Raw genomic sequence first — 18,469 nt, forward strand, 5'->3', positions numbered from 1 at the left:
CAAACTAGTATAAACTGGTCACCCTATCAGTGACAAGTGACAGTTCCTAATACACTCTTGCCTTGACCTGGGTGGTATGGATGGAGAGGAAAAGTTTAAGATAGTTTAAATTATTTATTTATTTATTTATTTATTTATTTATTTATTTAAACACACAAGGCATCTGGAAACCCTCCTCTTTGTTTTTTTTTTTTTTTGGAGATGAAGTCTCGCTCTGGAATGGAGTACAGTGGTGTGATCTCGGTGCACTGCAAGCTCCAACTCCTGGGTTCATGCCATTCTCCTGCCTCAACCTCCCGGGTAGCTGGGACTATAGGTGCCTGCCACCACGGCCGGCTAATTTTTTTGTATTTTTAGTAGAGACGGGGTGTCACCGTGTTAGCCAGGATGGTCTTGATCTCCGGGCCTTGTGTTCCGCCTGCCTCAACCTCCCAAAGTGCTGGGATTGCAGGCGTGAGCCACTGCACCCGGCCTAGACTTTACTTTTTAGAACAGTTTGAGATTTACAGAAAGATTGAGAAGATAACACAAAGAGCTGGAAACTGTTTTTAGCTTCTTTATTCTTTGTAATGCTACCAGCTTGCAAACTGGAAAGGAATTTTCCTGTTAGGGTTTTACTTTTGCTAAATGGTAGAAAACTTCATACCTGTGGTCTCTGTCTGCTGAACTGAGTTAGTGATTTAGCTCAGGTAGATTGAAGTAGTCAAGAGGTTATTTGCTACACACCATGGGTGGTTTGTTGTCCAGATTAGTGGCAAGGCTGTGACATTGACTGACAAATGTCCACCACCAAGCAGAAGCCTGAGTGATGGAATCATTTGATTGCTACTGAAGCATCATCTTTACCAGGGACTGCAAGTCTACAGCTGGTAGAACTTGGTTGTTTTTGTGTTGTGGCCTTCATTCTGGTCTCCTTTGTGTAGGGGTCAAGATTTTTGGTTCCAAGTGACAGAAACCCACCTAGAATTGCCTTAAGCCCCAAATGGATTGAATAGCTCCCGTCACTGAATGGTCTGTTCCGGCTAAACCGTGGCTGAATCCAGGTGTTTGGAACCATCAGAAATCTGCCTCTTTCCACCTCTCAGCTCTACCTTTTTCCTGTTGGTGTCGTTTTCAGGCAGGCTGCAGGCTTACATCATATCAGCTTAGCACTCCTGGGGGAAAAGAGAGCTTCTTTTCTTAATATTGCCAGCAGAAGTCCAGAATTGAGTATCTCTGGACCAATGAGGTCTCATGCCACCCCTGAGCTGTCACTCTGGCCAAAGGTATAGAGGGGCTGTGATTGGCCATTCCTCACTCATATTCCCTTCCCTGGAGCAAGAGTGGGATGAGCTCCACTTAAGCTAGTGGAAGAGAATGAGAGGAAAGGGTGATTTCCCATGGGAGAATCAGGGGATACTGCCCAAAGAAGGTGGGGAATGGATCCATGGCAGGTTGACAGATGCACACCTACTCTTGGTGCATTCCAGTTTTGGCTAAGGTGGCACTGACAGTGTTAGAGAGCTTGGGGTACAATATTGCCGTGTTGATTTTCTTTTTTTTCTTTTTTTCTTTTTTTTTTTGTGAGACAGAATCTTGCTCTGTCGCCCAGGCTTGAGTGCAGTGGCGCGGTCTTGGCTCACTGCAAGCTCCGCCTCCCAGGTTCACGCCATTCTCCTGCCTCAGCCTCCTGAGTAGCTGGGACTACAGGCGCCCGCCACCACGCCTGGCTAATTTTTTTGTATTTTTAGTAGAGTCGGGGTTTCACCATGTTAGCCAGGATGGTCTCAATTTCCTGACCTCGGGATCCACCCACTTCAGCCTCCCAAAGTGCTGCTGGGATTATAGGCGTGAGCCACCGCGCCCGGCCTTTGATTTTCTTTTTTTTTTTTTTTTTGTGAGGCGGAGTCTCGCTCTGTCGCCCGGACTGGAGTGCAGTGGCCGGATCTCAGCTCACTGCAAGCTACGCCTCCCGGGTTTACGCCATTCTCCTGCCTCAGCCTCCCGAGTAGCTGGGACTACAGGCGCCCGCCACCTCGCCCGGCTAGTTTTTTGTATTTTAGTAGAGAGGGGTTTCACTGTGTTAGCCAGGATGGTCTCGATCTCCTGACCTTGTGATCCGCCCGTCTCGGCCTCCCAAAGTGCTGGGATTACAGGCTTGAGCCACCGCGCCCGGCCTGATTTTCTTAAAATATCATCTTCACCACGTCACACATTATGGGTCCTAGGCACCCACTGTGTCATGTCTAAGTTCTTCCAGGCCTTCAGGGTGCTCCAGACTCTGTTCCCACCATCTAGTTTGGGAGCACAGGGAGCCAGGAACATCCTTGGTAGGCAGATATTGTTATCAGGCAGTGGGGTGTCAGGTGAAAGGAAGGATGTTTGAGGCAGAGGAAAAGGCAGTTGAGAAAGCCTAGCGGGGCAAGGGGAGCAGTGCACATCGGCAGAACTGAGGTGGTTCAGCAGGGGAGTGTTCATTGGACGAAGAGGAGGTGAGGACCCAAGCTCACAGCCATACTTGGGAGAGTCTCCAGAGGCCAGTTCCCCTGGGGCCTTGTAAATCACCTTAAGGAATTCAGACTACGAGTGAGAACAGGAGGGAACCACTGAAGGTTTTTTAACCACAGAAAGGCTGTGGTCTGGCTGAAGCTGGCAGAATGGATTGGAGGAGGGGCAGACTGGAGGTGAGCGTCCACGTGGTGGGGGTGGGGTGGGGCGCTGCTGCCGTCCGCTGGTGAGTTATAGTAGTAGCTGCTGTCATCCAGGCGTGTCTCCCGTTGGTGGTCCACTCACACACACACCTTGCTTGTCCACTTGAGTTCCTCTGCTCTTTTCTTCCTGCCCATCCAAATCCCTAGCTCTATCCCGAAAATGCCAGTTCTTCCCTAAAAATTGCCCTGGTGACCTCAACCAACAAGAGTTTTGCTGTCTTCTCTAACTTCTCCTGTGCCTGCTCACACTGTCCCACACAGTTAACACATGATTATATACTTCTCATTGCCAAAGAGCGGCTCGGCTGTTAGCTTTACGTTTTTAAAACTTTCATCCCAGCCTTGAGTTAGGCCCTCAGGAAGCTGGCTGGGGTTCAGACCTTGTCTTCCTTTGTTACATATCTTTTTGTTATTTTCTCCCAATTTGAACATAAGCATCATGAAAGCCTATATGGCTTGTTCAGCTGGGTACTGTGGGGTGCCAGCACAGGACCTGGCAGATAGTAAGCAATCAACAAATATGTGTCATAGGATGAACGAGAGGCAGACCTCTGTTTTCAGAAAAGGCCAGTCTTTTTCCCAACAACTGCTTGTTCTTCCCAGTTTTGGTCACAGCACCTGTGCCAGAGCCGTGACTTTCTCTAGGGCTAAAAGCCCTGCCTACACCGTACACATCCCCGGCCCAGCCTCACTCGCTGGCCCTGTTTGACATCTTTGGGGGATGATTCACCAGGGGAAGCACCACCTGTGAACACCTTCACTTATCCTCCAGCCTGATTCCACCCTGCCTTCTCCATCCTGCTGGCCAGAAGGCTGAACTCTGACCAGATGGTGGTTTTCAGGGCACAGAGTGGGACACACTGGGGAACGTCTTCATTGCCTCTGCCCGAGTGCTGGAAAGGCCAGACAGACACAGGCTCTGCATCCTCCATCCCTGTACCACACCTGAGACATTGTTATTTGGAGCTGTGTGGACATTGGGGGCTAAATTTCTAACCCCCAGACCTCGCATCATTCTGCTTATCCTTTCTCACGCCCCAGCTTGCAAATATACATTTCAAAATCTTGAAAGAGGAGCATCCTAATAATACCATATTATGGTACAAGGCATAACACTTGCAGAAAATGCTGTCACTGAAATGAACTTGGACTTAGGATTTCTGTCTCTGCAATGGACTGAATTCCTCATTTTTGAAGGGGACGAGGCTTTATTAACTGCAGTGGTTTAACTTGTGAAATGAGTGACTCTCTTGAGAAAGCAGAAGCTCTTGAGGTGGGATTTGTTTACGTCCATCATCCTTGGTGATGCACCTCGAGTGTGTTGGTTGCAGCTTCTCTTCTCCAGGCATTTCAAACTCTGAAGCTCATCTGTCGGTGGAGAGTTAGCTAACGGGCAAAGCTCGGATACTGAGACTGCATCTGCAGAGCTCCTGTTGGGAATATGAGAACGCTGGCTCTTTTCCAGACAAATGGGAGTAAGAGGACTTTATAAGGACTTTCTGTAAGATCTGATAATATTTTCATGCTTTTTGGTTTATCTATTTGGTGTTTTAAAATTTATTTTCTTTATTATTATTATTATTATTATTATTGTATGTTAGGCATTCATAACCTCATGTAAATTCTTGGCCAATATAATTGTTGCTTACTTCACTGTTTGCATTTTTGTAGTCCTAGAAGGGTTATAATCATGGGGTCTGGAGTTCAGCTTGCCTGATTCTAACCTAGGCACCTCCTGTGCTGCACCAGGGCCCTGGGCAAGTGCCTCAGCTCCCAGAGCATCATCCCCAAAGGGTCGATTGTTTACGGGATTAAACAAAGCACTCAGAGACTGGCAGTAATAGGAAGCTTCAACTGTTTTACTGAGGTAGATACATAGTTTGAGAAAAAACATTATCATTGTAACAGTGGTTATCCTTGTAAGAGAAACATTTTAATTTGCTGCCATTAAGTAGCAAGGTAGGCTGGGCACGGTAGCTCAAGCCTGTAATCCCAGCACTTTGGGAGGCCGAGACGGGCGGATCATGAGGTCAGGAGATCGAGATCATCCTGGCTAACACGGTGAAACCCCGTCTCTACTAAAAAATACAAAAAACTAGCCGGGCGAGGTGGCGGCGCCTGTAGTCCCAGCTACTTGAGAGGCTGAGGCAGGAGAATGGCGTGAACCTGGGAGGCGGAGCTTGCAGCGAGCTGAGATCCGGCCACTGCACTCCAGCCTGGGCGACAGAGCGAGACTCCGTCTCAAAACAACAACAACAACAACAACAACAAACAAACAAACAAAGTAGCAAGGCAATTCTTCTGTCTTTTGAAACTTTTCTGAGATAAGGACACAGCTTTGCACACAAAGATGGTCATAGCAACATTGTTATCACTCAAACAATTAGGAGTCTTAATGCCCTTGGAAAGAGTTGCTGCTGTGCTTGTCCTTTCAGTGGCATACTGTGTAGCCATTACAGATATTTGCAGACAGTTGTCAATAACAAAAAAAAAAAGTGCCTTTGTTTTAGCTGAGGTGTGAAAAAAGATTGGCATGGAAATGGATAATGCAACATGACCTCAACTATGTCAATATCCATAGGAAAGAAAAAAACCCAAGGAAAGAGATGGCAACTCCAGCAGCAGAGTCATCTCTAGGCACCATGGTTGTCATTTCTCTTTCATTGTTGTCAAAGTTTCTGATCTCTCTAAAGTGAATGTTACGTTTAGAATCAGAAGGTTATTAAAATGGGCCAGGTGGGCTGGCTCACGCCTGTAGTCCCAGCACTTTGGGAAGCCGAGGTAGGCAGATCACTTGAGGTCTGAAGTTCAAGATCAGCCTGGCCAACATGGCTAAACCGCATCTCTACTAAAAGTAGTTGGGCGTGGTGGCCTGCGCCTATAATCCCAGCTACGTGGGAAGCTGAGGCAGGAGAATCATTTGAGCCTAGGAGGTGGAGGCTGCAGTGAGCCCAGATTACACCACTGCACTCCAGCCTGGCGACAGAGAGAGACTCCTCAAAAAATGACAACAACAAAAAGTTATTAAAATGTTTATCTTTCTGAGGTGGTTGAGTTACCTGATATTCCAAAGCCCTGGAATTAGGTAGAGCATTAAAACATTAAATCTTAATCCATTCAGCCCTTTCCCCTATTACATTCAAGCGAATATATGTTGAGAATCTCTTCCTCAAATGTTGTGTGAAACAGTGTGCTAGGGCATTGTGGGACAGAAAGATGAGCAAGGTGAAGGTGTAACCCCCATTGAGCTTTGGAGCTTGAAATCTAGTGGGTATTTCCATATACCAGCAAAAGACATTTAGAAAATGAATATTTCAAACAATATCATTTACAATAGCATTAAAAAAATATCAACTACCTGGGAACAAATCTAACAAAAGATCTGCAAGACTCCTGTCAAGTAAGCGTGGAAAGAAATGCTGTAAATATCAGAATGTTACACTCTTGTAAATATGTCAGTTCTCTCCAAATTTAGCCATAGATGTAGGGCAAGTCTAAGGAAATTTTAGCAGGTATTTTTGTGGAAATGAAGGTGATTTTTAAATGTATATGGAAATTAAAAGGTCCAAGAATAGCCAATATAATATTGAAAAACAGAAGGAAGGAAGTTGGAGGACTTAATTACCACATGGCAAGGTTTACTGTAAAACTGCAGTAATCATACAGTATGGTCTTGATATGAGGATAGACAAATAGATCAATGATACTGGAGTATTCAGAACGAGACCCACACAGGTGGTCACCTGATTAATGACAGTGGTGGCGTTGGAGTGCACTAAAGAAGTGAGGGCCTTTTCTGTAAATGGTGCTGAGTCAAGTAGATTTCCATATAGAAAAAATTAATTTTGGCCAATACCTCATATCATACACAGAAATCAGTTCCAGATGTACTCAAAGTCAAAATGTGAAGAGTAAAACAATAACTTTGTTAGAAGAAAACAGCATTTCCCTATAACCTTGGGGTAGGTAAGAACCTCTTAAGCTTGATACAAGAAACATCATCCAAGGACAAGATTAATAAATTGAACTACATTAAAATTAAGAACTTCTGCTCATCCAAAGACCAGTATAAAGAGAGCAAAAAGGTAAGCCACCATCAGAGAAAGTGTTTGCAATATGTATCTCCAGTAAAGGATTTGTGGTCAGAGTATATAAAGAACCCCACCAAACAAGCAAGAAAAAGCCACACAGCCTCATTTTAAAAATAGGCAAAAGACTTGCACAGGCATCTCACAAAAGAAGATATTCAAACAGTCCATAAACATATATGAACGGGCACCCAGCTTCGTTAGTGCAGGAAAGCCCCCATGCAACATCACCACATACCCAGCAGATGGCGCCACCGACCAGGGCAAAGAACGCCAAATACTGAGCGGCCAAGAAACAAACGGAATTCTCAGACCCTGCTTCCGGGCCACAGGGCTGTGGGCGAGCTACTGAACGTCCCCAAACCTCACTTGCTGTCTTGGCCTGTGCAGTGGCAGCAGTGTGCACATCTTCAGGTTACTGTGAGTCTGTAGGTCACATGAAGCCCTCGCAGAGAACCAGGCACGTGGGGGTTCCTAGAATCTTCTATTCAGGACTTACTGCCCTGCCCTCTCTGCCTGTAAGGGCCTTCTGGTAGTTACTAGGACTTTTTCCTGAAGAAATTATTTAATGAGGGCAATAATAACAATAACTAGCACTTGTATCATACATAGTAACTGCCAGGTTGGTTATCTGTTATCTCCCACCACCACCAAAATAGCTAGGTACTAAAGTATTTAGGTACCACTGCTGTTTACATTTTACAGGTGAGATAACTGAGGTGCACAGAGAAAAAGTAACTTGCTCAGGATCACCCAGCTAATAAGTGATGGAGGTGTGCTCAGACCCAGGCATTCCAGTGTCTGTGATTAACCATATGTTCTAATTATACCAGTGTTTGTAATTAACCATATAATCTAGTGCCTCTCAGGAAATGCCAGACTTTCTCTACTTCCTGACCTCTTTACCATAGCTCTGCACTGTCTTTTGCCGTGTCTGGCATTTGGATCCCTGGCTATGTTCAGTCGTGTATGCTTTGATCTAAGACCATCCCATTCAGCATTTATTGAACACCTGCTGTGTATCAGATGTTTGGAGTATACTGGGGTCACCAAGATGTATAAGGTGATGGTGCTGACCTTGAGGAACTCAGGTCTAGTAAGGGAGGCAGATCTTTGCAAATGAGGGTGGGCTGTGCAGTAGCAAATATGTGTGGGTACAGAGGTGCCAGTGAGGAGGGAACAAATAAATCCACCTGGGAGGGGGGCGTAGGGAAAGCTTTACCAAGAGAGGCCCGAGCTGGGTTTTGAAATATAAGTAAGAGTTCGCTGGTTGACAAGGACAGCAAGGGCATTCTAAGCAGAAAGCCCCATCAGTTGAAGTCATGTGGTCCTAAAGAATTTAAAATGTCCTCTCCTTGTTGGGGATCTTCAGAGCAGACCCACTCACCTAAGCCACTACCTCCCATGGACCAGAAGTATGATGTGTGATGCTAATAGATGTGCACAGAAGAGAGGAGGGAGGATCTGCCCTTCCCCCACATTGCCAACAGTGCTTGTCACTGGCAGGGTGTTGGGCACATGGGGGCCTGCGTGGGGACTGTCACTGATGGCCACAGCTGGAGTGTTACGGTGACTGTCAAACTTCAGTGAGATTGGGTTCCTCCACCAAAAGTCCAATTCAGTGGCTCTGGAACAGCTTACAAAGGTGATTCTGATGCAAGATGCCTGGGAACTGCAATTTGGAAAACTCTGCTCTTTGAAATTCTTGGGGAAGATGCACTTGAGGCAAGATGAAGATGTAGATTTGGGAGCGGGTCCTCCAACGATTCATCCCAGGGTGGTTCAAGTGCTGTTTGATTTACCTAATTACAGAGGGAAACTGGGCCCATGCCGCCACCTGCATCCTTGTTGGTAGATTTGGGTACAAATGGTTGAGGATTTGTGTTTTTTGAAGGCTCTTCTAATTACTGCATATTAAAAATTACATGCAATTTCTAATTAATAAATTAAATGCTTGATTATACTAGGTCTTTAAAGCGTAATAGTAACAGTGTTAATAAATAAACCCTAGCATCTTTAAATAGCAGATTGTTCTTTATTGTTTCATCTTCAAGCTGCTTCCTCTTTATCTCTTACCTGTTTTTAGAGATTGTAAATGGGACAGTCCTATCTAGCCCTTTCCTTCCTTGCTCTCACCAGACCCCCAGCCCTGTAAACTGAAGTTGGCCATCAAAGAAATCAGGAGGGGAGGGGACTTTTCCTGAGTTGCTGCTTCTTGGTGTCTGCTTTTCCTTCTCAAGCCTTAGCTGCCTTGACAGGTGAAGTTACCTGGGGCTGTGGGCCCTGGAGAAGCCGTCTTAAAAGCTGTGCCTGGTGGCACTCCCGGGGTGTCCAGCCAGACTTCTAGTCCTTGCACTGCTCAGGACTGGCCTTGGTGATTCTTTTGGTCTCTCCCACCAGTAAAGAGGCCGTGAGGACTGGATGGTGTCTACCTGTCTCTGCTCCAGCACCTGGCCTTCAGGCCTGTTTGGATAGATGAAGTGTAGCACCATAGCCTCTCCAGCCCATTTGTTTGTTTGTTTATTTATTTATTTATTTAGAGTCTCGCTGTGTCACCCAGGCTGGAGTGCAATGGCGTGATCTCGGCTCACTGCAGCCTCCACCTCCCAGGTTCAAGCAATTCTCCTGCCTCAGCTTCTGGAGTAGCTGGGATTACAGACTTCCGCCACCACGTCCAGCTAATTTTTGTATTTTTAGTAGAGACGGGGTTTCACCATGTTGGCCAGGCTGGGCTCGAACTCCTGACCTCAGGTGATCCACCCGCCTCGGCCTCCCAAAGTGCTGGGATTATAGGCATGAGCCACTGCTCCCAGCCAGTCCATTTAACTCAGTGAATTTAACAGTCTGTTCTCAGCAAATAACACCATTGCCCTTGGCCTGCAAACCACCCAGATCATTTGAGCCATAAGTTCTGATGGGCACACTGCACTTGAGAGCGACTGTGAGCATTCCAACGGGAATTGCATGTGAATTTTGTCCCAGCAACTGCTCTGGGACCCAGCCTTCCTAACCTGTGGCTCCATCTCTCTAAACCTCATTAGCCTGGCAGCAGGTCCCGTGTTAGGCATCCAGCCTGAGCTGTATGTCCCCACTTGCTCTGAAGGCATCAACATCACGGGGAGCATGTGAAACAGGTGGCTACTTGCTCTTCTCTCAGTCCTGCTGAATCTGAATCTCCCAGGGAGCCCCAGGAGCCCCCACTTGATTCAGTTCTCCAGGTGATTCTCTTGCACACTGCAGTTTGAGAGTAGCTGACTTCAAGGGTTTGACGATTTTCTTGTCTCAGTCTGGGTTGGTGTGTCCTCGGTTTAACCCTTCAAAGCTTTGTCTGCTATTTTTCTTGGGTTGTGAGTTACATCTAGTCTGAATGGGAAATTGCATTACCCAAACCTGAGACAGCATTGCTGTATTGTCTCCAAAATATTGCAAATGGTCATTGAACTTGGCTTGCATTTCGGTTGGTAACCTTTTATTTCCTTTTCTCTCATTTCTCTCAGGTATCTCTACCACGTTTTGACCAAAAACACCACAGTCACAGAACAGAACCGGAACCTGCTAGTGGAGACCATCCGCTCCATCACCGAGATCCTGATCTGGGGAGATCAAAATGACAGCTCTGTATTTGAGTAAGGGTTTCTAATGATTGCTGTTTTTTGATTATTCTTCTTTGAATGTTTTTCTAAATGTATACCATGAGTCATTCCGGGTGATGTCAGGATTTGACGCTAATTTGATCTTGCCCAGATATCTATCTCTGTCTAGCTGTAAAAAAAAAGTGCCCTTCAAACACTATAGAAATCCAAGCCAAAAATGGGGAAGTTATGGAAATGAGTATCTCTAGAAAACCTGAAAATGTCGTGGGTTAATTTTCCTCCAGGTTGTGTCTGATTCTTTTCCCAAAGGAAGGAGAACATGTCTGGTGGTTAGATTTGACATGAACAGAAGGCCCGTGCCCTGCGGGAGTCACTGGGGGCTCCCAGTTACCATGTTTACTGATGACCAGGCACAGGGCTGAGCTCCTGATGAGACAATCCAGCTAAGTTTCCCACCCACCCCGTGGTAGAGGCCCAGTTGGTGTCCCCTTTTTTGCTCAAGGTCACATAGCTGATAAGCGGTGGAAAGGTGACACACACCCAGAATCTGTGAGGGGTTCCCCCAACTCTCCTACTTCCTAGGTGAGCAGTCCTCAGTCAGGCTCTTCATCTCCCTAAGCCTCAGTTTCTTTACCTTTAAAGGAGAGAGAAAAAGTTCTTTTTGTCCAGTGCCTGGTACCAGGAATAAATGATAGCAGATGATAAAGCCAGATGTGCCTCACTGGACAGTTAAAAAGCAAGGGCCGCCAGGCGCAGTGGCTCACACCTGTAATCCCAGTGCTTTGGGAGCCTGAGGCAGGAGGATCGCTTGAGCCCAGGAGTTCGAGACCAGCCTGGACAACATAGGGAGACCCTGTCTCTATGTATAATTTAAAAATTAGTCATGCATGGTTTTGTGTGCCTCTGGTCCCAGCTACTCATAAGGTTGAGGTGGGACGATTGCCTGAGCTCAGGAGGTGCAGGCTGCAGTGAGCCATGATCTTGCCACAGCCTGGGTGACAGAGTGAGACCACGTCTCAAAAAAAAAAAAAAGCAAGGGCTGTTAACTGTGAACTACCTCCCTAACAGATCTGCCTTGATGTCTTAGTGCAGAAGGATTTGGGACTGGGTTATGACAACCACCAAACACGGGTGTGTGTGTGTGTGTGTGTGTGTGTGTGTGTGTGTGTGTCATAAACATTGAGGCCACTTTTAAAACTCATTTTTAAAAAGTAAAGGTGTTCTATTTTTAACGGATTTTTTTTTTTTTTAATATCTTGTTGGAAATGAGAAAAGACCCTTGGGTTAAAGATTAGGAACTGTGCCCCTGCTTGACTGGAATGGACTTATATTTTTTGTAGAGACAGGGTCTTGCTCTGTTGCCCGGGCTGGTCTCAAACTCCTGGGCTTGAACAATTCTCCCTCCTCAGCCTCTCAGTGTGCTGGGGTTGCAGGCGTGAGCTACTGCTCCCTGCCTAGAATGGACTTTCTTAGTCCATCTGTCATCTTAGAACAGCTGCTGAGCTCTTGGAATCCCCATGATTCTTAAACAGCTATCCAAAAAGTCCCTAAGAAAATTTTGTTTTTATTGCATTTTAAAATTTTGAAGTAATTTTAGAGTTATAAAAAAGTTGCAAAGATAGTACAGAAAGTTCCCATTGTAAGGTGCACTGGGCAAAAGTAAGAAACTGAGCTTGGTACAGTGTTTGAGTCAACTTCAGCCCCCATTTGGATTTGCCAGCTTTTCATTAATATCCTCTTTCTGTCCTAGGGTCCCATCCATGTTCCTACAGTACATTTGGTTGTCATATCTCCCCATTCTGCTCTGTTCCGTGACTCTTTTTTAGTCTTCTGTTGTTTTTACGACCCTGAAAGTTTTGAGAAATGCTGGCCAGATCTCCTGTGGAATGTCCCTCAATCTGGGTTTGGGGGAAATCATGTTTTTCTCATGATTAAACTGGCGGTTAAGGGGAAGTAAGCTGTAGTAGTAAAGTGCCCCTCTCATGCCATTATCGCAGGGCACTCACAATGTCCACATGACATCCTGGTGATGTTACCTTTATCACCTGGTTAGGGTGCTGTCTGCTAGGTTTCTCTACTATGAAACTACTCTTTCCTCCTTTCCCCACCCTGTTCTTTAGAAGAGAGTCACCAAGTCTACCCCGCCTTTTCATGATGAGGGAGTGGGGGTTAAGGTCTACCTTCTAGAAGGGGGCAGTATCTACATATATTATTTGAAATTCTTCTGCATGGAAGGTTCATCTCTTCTCTCTCATTTATTTATGCTGTCATTTGCTTGTATTAATATGGACTCATGGATATTTATTTACACTTTGGGCTATAATTCAGTGTCATTCCATATGTTGGTATTTCGTTGCTCAAGTTGTTTCAGCTTTGGCTATTAGGAGCTCTTTAAGGCTGGTTATTGTGTCCCCTTGATATGCTCTGTTCCTTTTGATTTTTGAGCACTTACTACTTCCTGGTACTATAAGATGCTCCAGTCCTACAATCACCCTGTTTTTCCAACGAGTTGCCCACTCCCCTATGAAGTTTTTAAAAATCTGGGTTCATGGATTTTATGCTAGACCTACTGAGTCCATCCCTGGGGCAAGATCTAGGTACAGGCACTTTAACAAGCTCCCAAGTTGGTGACAGTGCGGCAGTGAGTTTGCTGGTGACCCTTAGGAGTCACTGATGTATGCAACTTGAACCGAAGGTGGACAAAATAGGCCACATAACAGAAATACTCTGGAGGTCAACATGGATGGCATTTACAGGCAGATGGGCCTCCGAGTTGGAGAAGATTGTAAGGGTCTTTTTTAGGCCATTTAAATTTATTCATTTACCTGTTCATGGATTCAGACAGAATCAGGCAGCACTGAGTAAGTTCCAGGCCCATGACCTCACCACTGTGGAGATGCCAGACAAGGACAGAGAGGCACCCACAACTGAGTCAACCCGCAGGCACACCTCATTTCTTCCAGGTGTCCCAGATGCAAGATTATGTGGTGTTAGCTTGAGTACAGAGAACACATAACTAGAAACGTCATTCTCTTCCTTGAAAGAAAGGCACTGGATGGTCTGTTTCCTTTTCAAGACTAAAAGAGCCAACGTGTACCCCTAGAAGCCAGTGCCACTAGGCTGTGGACAGACAAGTATCCTATCCGCAAGGAGAAAGGCGGAAACAGACTTGCAGATGGGTTAGTAGGGGTTTCTCCACCACATCAGTACCTGTGTATTTCTTTCTAGTTATTTTCCCCTAGAACTTGACAATTTGGGAACCACAGTACATTTGGTTGTCATATCTCCCCGGCCTCCTCTGTTCCGTGACTCTTTTGTAGTCTTCTGTTGTTTTTACGATCCTGAAAGTTTTGAGAAATGCTGGCCAGGTCTCCTGTGGAATGTCCCCCAATCTGAGTTTGTCTCCTGGGTTTCTCATGATTAAACTGGTGGTTAAGGGGAAGAAACCTGTAGGGGTAAAGCTTTTGGGGAACTTTTTTTTTTGGCTCTGTCACCCAGGCTGGTGTGCAGTGGCCTGATCATAGCTCACTGCAGGCTTGAACTCCTGGGCTCAAGCGATCCTCCCACCTCAACCTCCTGAGTAGCTGGGGCTTCAGGCATGCACCACCACCTAATTTTTTTTTTTTTTCTTTTCTGTAGAGGCAGGGGTCTGGTTATTTTGCCCAGGCTGGGTCTTGAACTGGCCTCAAGCAATTCTCCTGCCTCAGCCTTCCAAAGTACTGGGATTACAGGCATGAGCCCCTGTGCCCAGGGCTAAAATTCATTTAATACTCAGAATTATCTTATTCCTTTGCTGTGAATTCCAGTTGTGGCAGGTGACAATGAGTGGCATGATCTGTGCAGGTATCTTGGGGTAGCGGGGTGAATCTAATACTTGTGTTGTGAATGAAACCAGATAATAATTTCCGTTTCCACACGTGGAAGCAAACTATTGACGCTTTTCCATTCTCTCCTCAGCTTCTTCCTGGAGAAGAATATGTTTGTTTTCTTCTTGAACATCTTGCGGCAAAAGTCAGGCCGTTATGTGTGCGTTCAGCTGCTGCAGACCTTGAACATCCTCTTTGAGAATATCAGTCACGAGACCTCACTTTGTAAGGACATTCCTTGGTATTTGCCTCCGTACTGCTGGGCATCTAGCAGGGTGAAGTTTAGCATGGTTTTCTGTGTGCTTACTGAGTGTATTAGTCTGCTCGGGCTATCCTAACAAAGTACCGTAGACTGAATGGGTTAAACAATAGAGATTTGTTTTCTCACTCTTCTGGAGGATAGAAGTCCAAGATTGCCCAGGCATGGTGTCTCATCCCTGTAACCCCAGCACCTTAGGAGGCTAAGGTGGGCAGATCACTTGAGCTCAGGAGTTTGAGAACAGCCTGGACAACAAGGTGAAACCCCATCTCTACAAAAAACCATAAAAATTAGCTGGGCGTGGTGGTGTGCACCTGTGGTCCCAGCTACCCAGGAGGCTGAGGCAGGGAGATTGCTTAAGTCAAGGAAATTGAGGCTGCAGTGAGCCGTGATTGTGCCATTGCACTCCAGCCTGGGTGACAGAGCAGGACCTTGTCTCCAACCGAAAACAGTTCAAGATCAGGTTGCCATCAGGGTCGGTTTCTGGTGAGGGCTCTCTTCCTGGCTTGCAGACAGCCACCCTCTTGCTGTACGTGGCCTTTCATCTATGTGTGAGTGCAGAGAGATTGAGAGGGTGCTTGCTCGTGTCTCTTTCTCCTTCTATGGGGACACTGGTCCTATTGGATGAGAGCCCCCACCCTTATGACCTCATTAACCTTAATTACCTCCCCAAAGGCCCTTCCTTCAAATACAGTCACAATGGGGGTTAGAGCTTCAACGTAGGAACCTGAGGGGGACACAGTTCAGTCCCTAACCCTGTATTTGTTTCTGTGTGGTGGGTACTATGAGTGGGTTCCCCTCTGCTGATGGTGCTGGGGGTGTTTGCACTTCTTTATAACTTGCTGTTAAAGAGTTGGGGTCACTGAATCATCAGCCAACGGAATAAGCACTGGAAGAAGCAGGACAAGGAACCTCGGCCAGAGGGCAGGCAGGGGTGTGGGCATTGGTACCAACCCTCCTGCTTCAGTCCCTCCACCCAGCTAGTGAGTGTGTGACTCTGAACTTCCTACCTGCCCGCACTAAGCCTCAGTTTCTTCATCCCTGACAACCACCCCGAGAGGCAGGTGCTGTCAGTGCTTTCATTTTAACACCCAGGTGCCAGCTGTAGCAAAGCCAGAAGAGAGAAGATTTCATCCCAGGTGATTAGCTCAGTGGTCTTCAGTGAGGGGACATCTGGCATCATCTAAAAACATTCTTGGGGGTGCTGCTGACATCTAGTGGATAGAAGGTGGGGATGCTGCTATACATTAAGCACAGGCCCCCCACAACAGGGAATTACCCAGCCCAAATTGTCCCCAGTGCCGAGGCTGATAAACCCTGATTTGGTTCCTAATCCTCTATGCTAGACCGCTAGCTTTGTTATTCCACGGTGACTTCACCAAGTCCTGGCCCTGCCCACCAGAAGTAGGGGACAAGTGGCCAAATGTCTATATCAGAGGCAGGCTCTCAGTCCCCAGGACAGGTCTGAAAAAAGTCTGCAGTGGGCAGAAAGAGGTAGATAGAGATGGTGGCATTCCTCTGGTCAAGAGGGAGAGGAGAAAGGGCTGCTGAGTGATGGCTCTTGCAGCTGCCGCTAGGTGGTGCTGCTGCTTCAGCGATGCCTTACACTTCCCAGTGACAGCAGGTTGACAAATGTGGGCCGACTCCTGTCTCCCTAAATGGTTTCCCTTGTTACCAGTGCCTGTTTCACTGGATGTGAAATGACTGCGGTTTCTGAAAGCTCTGAGGGGAGGATCCAGCTCAGTGGCACAGCTCCTGGACTCAGACTAAACCAGGTCCCAGGCCCAGTTCTGCCCCATACTTGCTCCCTGCATGTGCCTGGACAGTGAAGGCTCTGAGCTGCTGTTTGTGCATCTGTCAAGAGGAGAGCACAGTGGCTGCGGCATAGAGTGGCTGGGTGTGAGCGTGAGAGCAGGTGTTGAGAACAAGGCACAGGGTCTGGCAGATAGGACATGGCCATGGATCGATTTTATCCTTTAAGGCAACATCACCCTCAGTGTCCCTGCCCTGGGAAGCCTCTCAAAGCCCAGCTAGGCACAGGGTGACTGGATTGAGATGGGGGTGAGGCAATCAAAACTTACGGCTTTTCGAGGCTTTCTCTGAATTATATGGCTTTTAAAAATTATATATATTTAATGTGTACAACTTGATTTAATATATACACACAAAAAATATGTGTACATTGTGAAATAATCACTGCAATCAAGTGAATTAACATACCCATCCCCTCACATTTGTGTGTGGGGGGGTATGTGCATACACATTGTGTGGTGAAAATATGTGAGATCCTGTTAGCAGATTTCAAGTCTGTAACGCAATAGGATGAACTGTAGTCACTGTGCTGTACGCGAGAGCTCCGGAACTTACTCATCATGCAAGGTACCCTTTGATCAGTGTCTCCACATTTCCCTCCTCCCCAGTCCCTGGTAACCACCCTTTGACTCTCTGCTTCTATGAATTTGACTGTCTTAGATTCTCCCTATAAGTGAGATCATGCGGTATGCGTGGCTCTTCTTGTCCTGGCACCAAAAAGGGTGCCTTGCTGTGGGAAACCCAGGTAGATGCCCCTGGCTTTATAGCCCCTTCACCACAGTGCTTTTATAAGCCCTTCAAAAAGGGTAGAAATCATTGCACGTTGACAGAACTTGGATTTGTAAGGGGTGAAGAGGATAGACGACCTTTGCTTTTATTTTTATTTTCTAACTACAGAAGAAAAAATGTCCTCATTGTTAAACAACGAAAAGCCAAATGTTAGAAAAATATAAAGTCAAGTTTCTGCAGAATTTCACCCTAACAATTCATTGTGCACCAGCCATTCTGCTGTTTGCTTTTCTTTTTCCTAGCCACCCAGTGTATCTGAGATCTCATTGTCCCATTCTGTAACCCTGCCTGGTTTGGCTTAGGAGTGGCAGCTTGTTGTGCTGTAATCTATTTAACCTGACCATGGGCGTTTAGGTGGTTTCCAGCTTTTCACTATTACAAGCAGCCATGTCACAAATGCACCTGTTGCCTGCTGGGGTTAGTGACCTAAGTGACAGAGTCCCGAGAGACTGAGATTACGTACAGGCTCCCGGGTTTATTAGAAAAGGATACCACAGAAAGTCAGCCACACAGTGAGGGGGTAGTAGAAAAATCCCAGCCTGATAATAGAGGCGCCTCCAACTGTCCTATGGTGGCCCCCCACCACCCACAGAGTCATCTCTTGGAGGCCCTGGAAAAGTCCCTGCTGGGGAGTGGAGGGAGCCTGTGGCTGTCCCAGCTCCAGGGTGCAGCTAAGAGACTCAGTTGTACATCTGAAGCTCCCAGTATGGCGTCTGTGCTGCTGGTGGTCTGGAAGCCACTAACCAGTCACAGCGGGGCTCAGTAAGACACCCCAACAGCTCCTTATCCTGCCAGCCCATTACCCCTGCCTACTTTTCCCCCAGCAAGAGCCAGAATGATACAGAAAGAAAAATAAGTGCTCTGGGTATCAGAATCACCTGGGCGACATGTTACCCATGTCAGACTCCAGGTGGATAAATAAACTGTGGACTATTCAGAGAATGTAATACTCTATAGCAAAAAGGAAAAGAAAAAGGAAAAGAAAAAAAGGAGTGGACTACTACCATCGCATACACAGCAACCTGGAAAGCCCTCAAATGTGGTAATAAGTGAAAGGAGCCAGACATAGAAAGTGTGTGTACTCTCTGCTTCCAGTAGATGAGGTTCATGGACAGGCAAAATGAGTCTAATGTGCTAGAAGCAGAATAAGGGTTGCATTGGGGTAGCAGGTACTGACTGGGCAGGGGCGTGAGGAAGCCTTCTGGAGAGCTAGAAATGTCAGTTGTGGGATCTGGATGGTGCTTACACTGTGTGTATATGTAAAACTTCATCATGCTGGATACTTAGGGTTTGTGAGGTATATCTATGTATGTAAAACACATATGTATGTTGTATCAATCCATTGAGAATTAAAACACATATGTATGTTGTA

The 18,469-nt window shown here is 46.4% G+C and overlaps 1 protein-coding gene across 9 annotated transcripts in view; it reads left to right on the top strand.

Moving 5' to 3' along the window:
• Positions 1-18,469, top strand: part of CLEC16A (C-type lectin domain containing 16A) — a 238,974-nt gene that overhangs the window by 3,470 nt on the left and 217,035 nt on the right. For 8 of the 9 annotated variants that reach the window (XM_017890673.1, XM_017890666.1, XM_017890669.1 and 5 more), the window contains exons 2-3: positions 10,276-10,404; positions 14,329-14,462. In XM_017890673.1, the coding sequence (XP_017746162.1) occupies positions 10,276-10,404; positions 14,329-14,462 (263 nt within the window). Of the gene's footprint in view, positions 1-10,275; positions 10,405-14,328; positions 14,463-18,469 lie in introns of those variants that run through there. The other variant, XM_017890671.1, reaches the window with a different exon arrangement.

The sequence above is a fragment of the Rhinopithecus bieti genome, unplaced genomic scaffold (genome assembly GCF_001698545.2).
Source record: "Rhinopithecus bieti isolate Rb0 unplaced genomic scaffold, ASM169854v2 scaffold_19459, whole genome shotgun sequence".
Classification (NCBI taxonomy): Eukaryota; Metazoa; Chordata; class Mammalia; order Primates; family Cercopithecidae; genus Rhinopithecus; species Rhinopithecus bieti.